The sequence below is a fragment of the Loxodonta africana genome, chromosome 4 (assembly GCF_030014295.1).
Source record: "Loxodonta africana isolate mLoxAfr1 chromosome 4, mLoxAfr1.hap2, whole genome shotgun sequence".
Classification (NCBI taxonomy): domain Eukaryota; kingdom Metazoa; phylum Chordata; class Mammalia; order Proboscidea; family Elephantidae; genus Loxodonta; species Loxodonta africana.
The window spans coordinates 142,595,924-142,608,871 of record NC_087345.1 but is presented as its reverse complement, the minus strand read 5'-3'; the positions used below and the strand labels follow the sequence as shown (position 1 = coordinate 142,608,871).

General features: G+C 41.7%; 1 protein-coding gene across 5 annotated transcripts in view; it reads right to left on the bottom strand.

Moving 5' to 3' along the window:
• Positions 1-12,948, bottom strand: part of USP18 (ubiquitin specific peptidase 18) — a 32,295-nt gene that overhangs the window by 16,943 nt on the left and 2,404 nt on the right. For 4 of the 5 annotated variants that reach the window (XM_064284814.1, XM_064284815.1, XM_023548966.2 and 1 more), the window contains 2 exons: positions 1,838-2,106; positions 387-483 (listed from right to left, as the gene is read on the bottom strand). In XM_064284814.1, coding sequence (XP_064140884.1) covers positions 387-483; positions 1,838-2,000 — 260 coding nt within the window. In that variant the 5' untranslated portion in view covers positions 2,001-2,106. Of the gene's footprint in view, positions 1-386; positions 484-1,837; positions 2,107-11,492; positions 11,638-12,948 lie in introns of all 5 variants that reach the window. The other variant, XM_003410752.4, reaches the window with a different exon arrangement.

The window sequence follows — 12,948 nt, the reverse complement described above, 5'->3', positions numbered from 1 at the left end:
TGGTTAATTTTTTCAGAAGTAGACTGCTGTGTCCTTCTTCTTAGTCTTCTTAGTCTGGAAGCTCCTCTGAAACCTGTCCACTGAAGGTGACCTTCCAAGTATTTGATATACCAGTGGCACAGCTTCCACAGCAACACACAAGTCACCATAGTACAACAAGCTGACAGACATCGCTGACAGGAACAGCTCGTGTTTTCCAACTGCTGATCTTAACCAGTGTGCCACCAGGGCTCCTTTTAACTTCTTAAGTGATTCTAATGTGTAATCAAGATTTTCTCTGACAATTTTTGAAGGAAGACCTCTTAAAGTCCAAGGCACTGTAAATAACTTAATATTTGCAAAGGTAAAATAATACGCATGTTTATTAGCCTGAAAAATAGTCTTACCTCTTCAGTATCTTGGTGAAGTTCACATTCATTATGAATAACTGAATCAGAGAGTTAAGGCAGCAGGTCTGTCCAAGGTTATGTAAACCAACCAGACCTATAGAGGGAAGAGAAAAAAGTACTGAGGGCAAGGCCTGGCTAAGGGATTTAACGAAAATCAAATGTCCATTTAAAATCTACTAAAGATAGGAGCCCTGGTGGTGCCATAGGTAAAGCGATGGACTAATTGAAAGGTCAGCGATTTGAGAACGACCAGCGGCCCCGCAGGAGAAAGATGTGGCAGTCTGCTTCCATAGGGCGGCAGTGAGTTTAAAGATATGAAATTCTATAAAGCACTGTCTGAAGACAAAGAATTCCCTCACGGGGACGGTAAACAAGTTAGAAAGGAGAGATAAGGCAGGAACCTTTGAAAATTTAAATAACAGTAAAGGTCTCAGTAGTTCATTAGAAAAAGAGAGATGTCACAAGGAAGTATATTATTCACTGTTTTTTTTTTTTTTTTAAATGAGTAGTACAAGCAATTGTATCAAGAGCAAAGAAAAAAGGAAATATTACAAAAAGCATAAGTGGGAGAATTATGGGTTCATCCCATTCAAATTGTTCCCTACAGGATTGAGTCTAAATGGGCATCCCTGGGGGTCGGGGATAAGACCAGGCTAGTCTATGTCTATGCCTGCCCCAGCTGAATCCCACCATATAACTCGCTGCCATCAAGTCAATTCAAACTCATGGCAGAGTAGAACTATGCTCTACAGGGTTTTCAATAGCTTACTTTTTGGAAGTAGATCACCAGGCTTTTCTTCCAAGGTGTCTTTGGGTGAATTCAAACTGCCAACCCTTTGGTTAGCTGCTAAGCACTTAACCATTCTCATCACCTAGGGATTTCACATAGATGGAAGAAACCAGAAGAAAGCTTTGGGGAAGATCCAGCTAATATAAACTCACCCCTTGAGAGTGGAAGCCAGGAGGGACTTATGAGGATATGAGAAAACCAAAATATAACATTTCTCTGACCCACGATCAACCAACCTCCTCCTTCCCTACCTAGCCTTTGGCTCAGCAGACCCCACAGGGAGTACCACTAACCATAGTGGTGTAAGTGAGAAGGGCAGTAAGAACGGAAAAATCCTAAGAGAGCAGGTGATCACAGACTTTATGCTCCTGAGTCGGCAGGAGCACCTTGCTTACAGACAGACTCATGCACAGGTGTAATAGTAAAGACAGGAACTAATGCCAGGTGCTACCATACGCCTCAAGGTAGTTTCCACAGATTATCTCATTTAATCTTCTCAATAGCCCTATGTGCTGGGTACTATTATCATCCCCATTTTACAGATTCAGAAATGGAGGCACGAAAGATTAAAAGCCATTAACCACAAAGCTATACTGCTTCAGAGTATAGAACATGAGCAAAGCAGTCAAGATGAGGAAAATGGGGAGGATGTAATAACCGTGAGGACGGTTCCAGGCACTGGGGTGTTCTTTTGGCTGCTCCCTGTCCCTCTTCATGCTGCCGTCCTCTTCCTTCTTCTCAACAGGTTCTGCTGCGAAAGGCTGAGACGCAGCCAGGACTGACTGGCAGGTTGTCCTCAGGAACCCAAATGCTTTGCCCATCAGTGATCACTCCAAAATCCCCAGGCCACCAGCTGCCTGGCCCATCTGCAGCACTGCACGGCCCCACCTCCAGGAGAGCTCACCTCAGCCAAGTGTGGTGTGACCTCTGTGAAAACAAACCACAGGTAGGTAAGGATAAGAGAAGAGGGGAAGCATATTCACACCATCATTTCTGATTCCAAAGAGCCAAATCTTAGAGCAAGACGAATGTTTGAGAAGAATGGCTTATAAAGCTCTAGGGCTGGAAGTGACCACTAGGCTAGTCACCACTACCCTTCGTCCCACACTTTTCCATTTGATCTTCTCTCTCCAGCTACCACCTCAAAGTGGACTGCCATATTCTCAAACTGAACTCATCCTCTTCCTTCCAGATTCTCCACCCTGGTAAATAGCACAACATTCACCAAACGGCCCAGGCCAGAAACCTGGGTGTCTCCTTGCTCCTCCCTCCCATACCCAACAATCAGCAAGAGCTGTCAAGTCTACTGCCTAAGGGTTCTCACAGGCACCCTCTATACACCCTCCATACTCTTCTGCCACAACTCTGACTTCCTGGGACATTCCTATAGACCTCCAGGTCGCAGGAAAATGTCCCCTCTCTGAGAAGCTTGTCCTGGCTTGGGTGTTGTCTACGCACCCGCTGCACTTTATACATAGCTATTCACCCTGGTGGCATAGTGGTTAAGTCCTACGGCTGCTAACCAAAGGGTCGGCAGTTTGAATCATCCAGGTGCTCCTTGGAAACTCTATGGGGCAGTTCTACTCTGTCCTATAGGGTCACTATGAGTCAGAATCAGCTCGACAGCACTGGGTTTGGTTTTGGGTTTATTCAAATAATGGGTTCCAATATATATGCACACACACACATATATATACACACACACACGTATTTGTATACATATACATACACACCAAACGCTTTTGGTTTTTTGGTTTATATATATATATATATATATATATACACACACACACATACATTTGTATGTATATTCACCAAACCTGTTGCCATCAAGTCGATTCCGACTCACAGTGACCCTACAGGACAGGGTAGAATTGCACATAGGGTTTCCAAGGAGTGGGTGGTGGATTCAAACTGCTGACCTTTTGGTTAGCAGCCACTTAACCAGTGCGCCACCAGGGCTCCATATACACACACACACACACATATATACATATGCATACGTATACATACACATGTGTATATATACACACACATACATATATGTGTACATACATAAATACCTAAACAAAGGAGCCCTGGTGGTGCAGCAGTTAAGCATTGAGCTGCTAACCCAAAGGTCAGCAATTTGAACCCACCAGCCACTCCAACTGAAAACAGTTTTGATTCACCTAGGACTTTCTTACTACCCTGAGGAGATATTTTCAAAAATATAATTACCATGTCAAAGTGTCAAAATTCAAGGTCTGCGGTTAACCCAAGTTGACGACTCATGGTGACTCCATGTGTGTCAGAGTAGAACTGTGCCCCCCAAAGTTTCCAATGGCTGATTTTTTTTTTAAGTAGATTGCCAGACCTTTCTCGCTGGTGCCTCTGGATGGACTCACACCTCCAACCTTTCGCACATGTTCCTAAAGGCCTTGCACCAATGTACATGCTCTGATCAGTGGGGTGTGAGAGGCTGTCAGGGCCCAGTGATCAAGTGATATAAGTTCGCTGATATTTACCAGGATAGGCCTCATGGAAAAGCTGAGTTTAGAACTGAGTTTATTAAGGAGAAGAAGGGCATGGATTGAAATAAGGCAGCATCTTGAAGTGGGGCAGGTGATATGCAAAAGGTCAGTAGGTGGGGGAGGAGAATGCAGAGAAGTGTGCGCAAAGGAGCGTAAGCAGGTTTGCATAGATAAGTCTAAGCTAGAACTGAAAGAAAATGTAAACGTTCCAGAATTTAATTTTTATTTAAAAAAAGTAATCAGTTTAGGCATCAAAACTGGTCATCAGTAATCAGGGAAACGGAAATCAAGACCACATGAGATACTATTTTACGCTATTCAAATGGCAACAATTAATTCTGATCTAACAAAATGTTAAAAAAAAAATTTTGATCTAACAAAATGTTAGAGGGTAGGTAAACAGGATCTTTTATACATTACCGGGGGGGGGGGGGCGGTGAGGAGCCTTCGCGGCACAGTGGTTAAGGGCTCAGCTGCTAACCAAAAGGTCAGTGGTTCGAACCCACTACCAGCAAGATGGGGCAGTCAGCTTCCATAAAGACTCCAGCCTTGGAAACTATATGGGGTAGTTCTACTCTGACCTATAGGGTTGCTATGAGTCGGAATCAACTCAATAGCATACAACAACAAAAAAATCCAAACCCGTTGCTGTCAGTGGATTCCAACTCATAGCGACCCTACAGGACAGAGTAGAACTACCCCACAGAGTTTCCAAGGAGCACCTGGTGGATTTGAACTTCCGACATTTTGGTTAGCAGCCATAAGGGAAGGGTATAAAATGGTACAATCGCTGGGGAAAATAACTTGGCATCATCTTGTAAAGTTAAATATTCACTTAACTTCAACCCAAAAATTCCAAAAGGAAACATATATATGCACATATATCCCTGGAGACATAAACAAGAATGTTCATAGCGGTACTGTCTGTCAGTGAACAGTCCAGGTGATCGGTCTAACTGACAGGATAATGGGCATGTAAGGGGTAAAATATTCACTCAGTGGAATACTATTCACCGACGAACACGGACGTGGTGTGCCACATGTCACAACATGGGAATCGGCATAACGTTGAGCCCAAAAAGCAATTCCCAGAAGACAACATACAGTTTGATACTTTTTTAAATAAATTCAAACTCCAGAAAAATGAAATGTTATGTTGTTTAGGCATCATTATATGTGTGATATATCTTTTTAAATAGATAGTGAAAATCACAATTACCTCTGAGGGGGAAGCAGGGAAATGAGATAGGCAGAGAGTATGTCGTTGCTAGTGACGTTCTAGTAGGGGGGTGGGGGGGCACCAAAGGGTTTCACAGGTGTTTGTTACTAATTAGCTAATTAATTATTAGTTATTAGTAACTTAGAGTCAAAGGTTAGGGTCTGAGGAAAGCAGATGTAATGAAGGAATGATTCTCCTCACCGTGCAGAGTACACGCACAGCCCACGCGGTTAAAGCAAAACTAACACAGTGGACGGCAAATCTGAATCACAAATCACTTTGGGGCCTGAATTTTCCCCTACAACACTCAGTTTTGACTGACCGTTATGGGGAGTCGTTGAAGGCAGAAATGCAGCCACAAGGCTGGACTCTAGTGTCTTCTAACGCAAAAAAGCAGAAGCCAAGCCAAGTTCGTAGAGCCCCTGCTTGTCTGTGTGTGTAGGCACTGCCCCCTAGTGGAAGGTATAAGGAATATCCAGGTAGAAATAAACAAGCAGTGTACAAACCAAAAAAAAAAAAAAGCAGAGTACCACATGAATAAAAATGAACACACGCTAAACCACAACAAATAATAAAAGGTATAATATTAAAACCCTAAATTGTATGGACATATCCGTGGTTCCCATCTGTGGCCAAGGCACTTACTGAAAGTGATGCTGGACCCAAATGCATTCTAAGCATTGGTTGAAGACTTGAAGTAAGAAAGTCTCACAGTGTTGCTTCCATGTCATTGTTCGCCAAGATCTGCTCCTTGGCTTCAGTTTAGACCTCGACCTTTCAAAGGTCAAATGGCCAAATGCCCACTTCAAAGTCATTTCTGAAGTCTCTGAAGTTGAACCTGGTCAAGGGATCACTTTGGTTGCCACCATATTTAATCAGCAAAACCATAAAAACCCAAAAACCAAACCCATTGCTGTCGAGTCAATTCCGACCCATAGCAACCCTGTAGGACAGTGTAGAACTGCCTCATAGGGTTTCCCAGGCTGTAAATCCTTATGGAAGCAGACTGCCACATCTTTCTCCAGCCAAGTAGCTGGTGGGTTCGAACCTCTGACCTTTCAGTTAGCAGCCGAGCACTTAACCACTGTGCCACCAGGGCTCCTTTTAGCATAACCATAAGGGAGGTCATTTGGATTAACTATTAACATCTGACTACCTAGTTTAAAATATTCTACACGTGACTTGGGGTGGAGAATCCCATATGCTGTTCTTTATATGCTGAGGTATAAAAATATACTTTTTACAGCAAAAGTAAAATGCTGCAAAAATTAATGGTTGTGAAGGTCATTAACGTTATGTACAAAATTATTATTTAAAAACTCTCAAAATGGAAAAGAAATTAAAATTAATACATATATTAAAGAGAGAATAAATTAACTACAGTGAACCTGTGACCGCAGGAACTTGATTGAGCTACCTTGTTTTTCCCAGTTTCGAAAGCTTTCCACCTTTTCAATCGCTCGTTTTAGTGGAAAATATTTTTGTTTTCCTTCTCTGACAGGTTTCCACCTTACACAGGTTCCAGCTTTTGCTGGTTTTACTGTAGATAAAGACTTATATCCTTTCTGGGCTAACAACTCCAATTAAATTTAAATACTAATTCAGGGGAGAATAACGCCGTTAACGTTCATCAGTTTTATTTTTTGTAAAATTGTTTGGTGCACCAGCATTCCTGATAGTAAACAAGATAATCTTTGAGAATTATATTTAGGTTTTAATTATTTAACTCCAAATTAGTTTCTGTGAGTCTTTCAAGAAAAAGTCCTGTTGGGGAACTCTTCACATCTTGTGAGGATGAATTAAAAGCCAATCAGTATTCCAAGTAAATAAAAATGAACACACATGAAACAACGACAAATGATAAAAGACATAATATGACAGCCCTGAAGAGTGTCAACTCTACTACCTCAAGTTATCACGAGGAGGAAAGCCTTCAAACATTTGTGCTACAAAATCCACAATAAATCATCATTCAACGCATATATAATAAAAGAATACAAAGAACCTGATAAAAGAAGAAAAAGTTTTAGAAAAAAACAAGGGACCCAAAACACAGTTTGCTCTCTGTCATCAAACTTCAAAATCACAGATGTGACACAAATCGAACACACAGCTTGTCAGAGTGTTTAGTCTATTTCCAGAAACTAAAAAACCATTGTCCAAATAGTCAATAATTGAAGATGAAGAAACTTTCAGAGTTGCCCCAAGCTATGAACCCTCAGGACAACATTGCTTCTCAAAAACATGCTCCTAAAAATAATTTTCCTAAAGTATACTCTGCTGTGCAGAAAAATAATAGGGATGGTTTTAAATGTGCTACTTCTGTACCATATACATTAGGCCATCAAAACCAGCAGAAACAATGGGAGTCTCTTTCTAAAAACTTGCCTTTTTACTAAATGAATCTAATTGAAGAAAGATTTAAGGTTGGAAAACCAGTTTTTAATGTGTCAATGTCACAATTATTGTATGATATTACTAAGATAAATAGAATAGGCATATGTATAGTGATTAGAGCTTAATCATGGTTTCCGGGGGCAAGGCAGGAGGAAGAACGATGGGGATAATCATTGTTTAGGTAGCACTGAGTTTTTGTTTATGGGAATGGAATATTTGGCAAGGGATACTGGCGATGGTTGCACAATATGACCGATATAATTGTGTTTATTGAATTGTACACATGAAAAAAATGTTGAATTGGCAAATGTTGTGTTCTCTGTGTTCTTACAATTAAAAAAATGACAATGTTATACAATTGTCATCAACAGTGGAATAAACAGGTAAAGACTATGAATGGCTTAGGTTCATAAACAACCAGGACCACCTACATGAGTGTGCAACCTAGGCAGTCGCCCAGGGATCCACCCTCAGAGCACCCCAGCTTGCTTTAATGCTCTCCTGTTGCCAACTTGAAATTCTTAATTTTTTAACAAGGGGCCCCACATTTTTATTTGCTGTGGGACCAATAACTTGTGTAGCCTGTCCTGCATGCAAGGTTTTTTCACATCCTTTCAGGTATATGTTCATACAGAACATACCAGAAATCTTGGCCAAAGGTAGTGGATCAGTTTCATTCTTCCTCATCAGTCAATAGCACACTACTTAACACCCAAAGAGCTTCTGGAGTTACCTTGTCAGTGTTCACACAAGATATTTAAACGCAATGAGATAGCAGACATTACACACTTAAGAGGCTACTTGAACAGTAACAGCCACTACAAACAAACAAACAAAACAGGTTTCACACTATAACTTGCAGGACTTGAACCTACTGAAGAAGTCACCAAACTGAAGGTTGCCTTTGCCTTGAGAATCCAAATATTTCTGTGATACCTTCTGTAAAGCTCTTCCTATCAGCCATCAACTCCAGGGAAGATGCTGAAATCGGTGTACACTTCAGAAAAGGTGAGAGGCAGATGGCCTCAACGGTGCCTAAATATTGATTTTAATCCCCAGACCTTTAGTATTCTGCCAAAAGTTGCCAAAATCTAGGTAGATGGTACCATGATTATAAAACACTGTTGTTGTGTGCCGTAGACTTGATTCCAATTTGTAGCAACCCCATATGACAGAGTAAAACCACCTCATAGGGTTTCCTAGTCTGTAATCTTTATGAGAGCAGATCTCCGGGTCTTTTCTCCCACGGAGCCACTGGTGGGTCCGAATCACCCACCTTTCAGTTAACATCCAAGCGCTTAACCATTACACCATCAGGGCTCCGTTCTATAAAAACATAAATTCATGTAAAACTTTACGGAATCCATAGTAATTTTCAGTGTGTTGTCTCAATTAATGGATAATAGAAGTACAATTATTACCTCGAGGGGCATGGGGTCCTGAATGTCTGGTTTTGTTAAAAGACTGGGAGCCACTGGTCCACCATTTTGCTACTGAGAGGCAGGTCCCCGGACCACCAGCAGCATCAGTAACACTAACTTGGAGATGAATCATCTCATTCAGTAGGTATACAACGGGACCCAACATTCTGGGCAATGCTGAGCTTGTTAAAAATGCAGAATACTGGGCCCTGCGGCAGGTCTACTGAATCAGCATCTGCATTTTGACAAGATTCCTAGGTGATGCACATACACAGGAAAGTTTGAGAAGCGCTGCTCTAGACAAGTACTGAGGAAGCTCTGGCTGAGGAGGGCTGACCAGGTTTTAATGTAAAGCAACTACCTTCAGTTATCTTCACAAAGATGGTTTTCAGTGTTAGTCTTCCTAAAGGTATATATATATGATTTCCTGGTTGCTTTATTTCCAGTAAAGGAAGTCATTAGTTAAAAACCTCATGCTACTTCCTTTTGGGAAACTCTGGTGGCATAGTTGTTAAGTGCTACAGCTGCTAACCAAAGGGCTGGCAGTTCAAATCCGCCAGGCACTCCTTGGGTTTCCAAGGAGCACCTGGTGGATTCGAAGCGCCAGCCTTCTGGCTAGCAGCGGTAGCTCTTAACCACCACGCCACCAGGGTTTCCTAGTGTAATAACAAGGGGTAAGTAAATTAAGACACATTCATTAAATGGAATACTATGATGGCATAGAAATCATTTTAGATTAATAAAATAGGGGAAATGATTATGAAACATCATTGAATAAAAAAAGGAATTATCAAGCATTTATATGGTATGCACCCAATTTTGTAAAACAATAGATAGAACTACACGCACACACACAGAGATAAATGACTGGGAGGAAATATACCAAAAATGGTATTAAAAGCTAACTAACTCCCAGTAGTGTCATTACAAATCGTTTTTACCTTTTGTCTTGATATTTCTCTTAATTTTCAAATATCCAGTGATTAATGGAAACCCTGGTGGCGTAGGGGTTGAGTGCTACAACTGCTAACCAAAAGGTCAGCAGTTTTAATCTACCAGGCGCTCCTTGGAAACTCTGTGGGGCAGTTCTACTCTGTCCTATAGGGTTGCTATGAGTTGGAACCGCCTTGAAGGCAACAGGTAATATGTAATTTAAAAATAAGCAACAGTTCATTTAAGGGAGAGATGTACCATCTTTTAAGGAAATCTTTTTTTGGCAAGAGAATTCCTATTCCAAGACCCTCAAAAAATCTTAATGACTTAGGGATGAGAAGTATCAGAATTTTTTCTTTTTTTCTTAATTCTTTTGTTAAATGTAGAGGGCAGGAACACATCTGAGGTTGGGAAACAGTTAAGGATAGGTATGACATATCATGTTAATTGGCTAAGATAGCATATAATCTCTTCCTTTTCCCCAGTAAATATTTATTTTCAATGGTTATAGTTTTACCTCAATGGTTATGTCATGGATTGAATTATGTCCCCCCAAAAATACGATTAGGCCATGATTTCCAGTATTCTGTGGTGGTCTTCCATTTTGTGATTGTAATTTTATGTTAAAAGGATTAGGGTGGGATTGTAACACGCTTACCAGGTCACATCCCCGATCCAATGTAAAGGGAGTTTCCCTAGTGTGTTGCCTGCACCCCTGTTATCTCTCAAGAGATAAAAGGAAAAAGAAGCAAGCAGAGAGTTGGTGACCTCATACCAACAAGAAAGCATCACCAGGAGCACTGAAAGCAGCACTGAGAAGCTCCTCAACCAGGTAAAGATTGAGGACAAGCACCTTCCTCCAGAGCCAATACAGAGAGAGAGCCTTCCCCTGGAGCTGGACTTTGAGCCTTCTTTACTGTGAGGAAATAAATTTCTCTTTGTTCAGGCCATCTACTTGTGGTATTTCTGTTATAGCAGCCTAGATGACTAAGACAGGTATTAAATAGGTTTGGATTCAAACTGCCCACCTTCTGGTTAGCAAACAAGCTCTTAACTACTGCACCACCAGGGTTTCCTTACAGGACATCCTAGCAGAAGTAAGTTGAAAGAGGAAAAATGGCAGTAGGCAGTTTTATCAGCAAGATGCAGGATGTTCAGACCGTCACTGAGGGAAATCTGATGAGCCAGAATGGACCAGCCTGCATCATCCAGAGACACTGTCTTGCACTCTGCCAAGATCTCACAAATACTTCATTCAGCAAAATATGGCAGGAAAACCCAGTGTATTACCTGGGCAGCCTGGCTGGCCAGGTCCAAAGCAACAAGAGCACAATGCAGCAACCGGCAGGACTGACCACAGGGTGCGAAAGGTAGGCGAGTCAACAAGGGAAGGAAAGTGAAACTCAGAAATCTGAACAGGGTAGGGAAAGGCAGGAAGGGCAAGAGAGGAAGCAGTTACGCCAAGCAGGTGGGAACAAGCACCCACCAGAGAAGAACAAAAAACCCACTGCCATCAAGTCGGGTCCAACTCACAGAGACCCTATAGGGCAGAGTAGAACTGCCCCATTCAGTCTCCAGTGAGCACGTGGTGGATTCGAACTGCTGACCTTTTAGGTTATTAGCCATAGCTCTTAACCACTACGCCACCAGGGTTTCCTCACCACAGGAGAGGCTGCATGTATTCCAAGGAAGTTGAATTTTCAAACTCAACCTCTGACTCAAAAATATGGCCCCAAAATACTAAACTGACTTAGCTCCCACCTTCCTGAATTTTCTACCCTTAAAACCAGGGGGAGATGTAAACGACGGAAGCAGCTGAGGCAGGCTCACCACCATCGTAGCTACAGAATCACTCTTCACAGCAAAAGGCCAGGGGATGTGATGCAGGAAAACTGAGGTGGTCCCAGTCTCTAACTGGACTCTTCACTCACAACTAGACTCTCTGCAGGATAAACCAGCTCCGACCTTAAATGCCCTAAGAGGAACAAAATTAACATGCCAGGAACATGCTTGCAGCAGTCTCGCTGTCTTCCAAATCCAACCCCCATCACGTAAAAAACAAACTCTGACCTGATTCTTAGTCATGTGTTCACATTTGAGTAATGGTAATAGGCTGGGCACACAGATTAGAATATTCCAGATGAAACCCAAAATAATAGGGAATCCCGAAGCTACAGCCCATTTGGAAGAGATTAGGACTTACTGTCTTTAAGAGTGTTTACATTAAACATTTTCCCCTTTGAAGACCATCACTGTGTAAAAGTGCAAGACTGTGCAAGGTATTTTCTAACAGTGGAAAAAAAAAAACACCAAAAAGTTTGCCTTTTTTTCCCCTAATTTCTTTGACACCAGTTGTCATCAAGTCAGTTTTGACTCATGGCGACCCTATGTGTGTCAGAGCAGAACTGTGCCCCATAGTTTTCAACAGCTGATTATTCTGAAGTAGATCACCAGGCCACTCTTTCAAGGCACTTCCGGGTAGACTTGAACCTGCAACTTTTCAGTTAGCAGCCAAGTGCACTGTACTACCCAGGGACTCCTTATTCTTTGATAACCAAACCCAAAACCAAACACAATGCCATCAAGTCGATTCCAAAAAAAAAAATTTTTTTTTTTTATAGGACAGAGTAGAACTGCTCCAGAGGGTTTCCAAGGAGCAGCTGGTGGATTTGAATTACTGACCTTTTGGTTAGCAGGCATATCACCTAACCACGGTGCCACCAGGGTTTCCCATTCAAAACAAGATAGAGATGCAGACCCTGTGTTAATCTCCTATCCATTTTGAGCTCAGTGGTTATGAACACTTTAGCTTATCAGAAATGTGCCCAGTTCTCACTCACCATCAGAGGTCTGCCTGCCTGTTTCCCTTGCTACATTAGCATTTTATGGCGACATTTTAAGTAAAGGAGTTGAGCTTTTCATTTGTAATATTTCATTTATTGTATAAGGAATCCTTGTTTCAATTTTAGTATTGCCTCTGACGGCTTCCTTAAATTGTGTCCTACTCAAATAGTTGAGAAGAAATTCTGGGAAAAAAGTTAAATATCTGATGCCAACATCTGGTTTTATTTTGTATTTGCTATTATCATTATTCATTCCGACCATTATTCCATATCCAGTTACTTTGGAATGATTAGAAAACATACAGAATCTGGTTGTTTTTCAGCCTGGGTTGGGTTGGAGAGTTAGGTGAGGACCAGACCTTGCAGGGCTTTCGGCCAGAGTACAGATTTCTGATGCTGTGCTAAAAGCAGCGGGAGACCACTGAAGGTTCCTGAACAGGGAT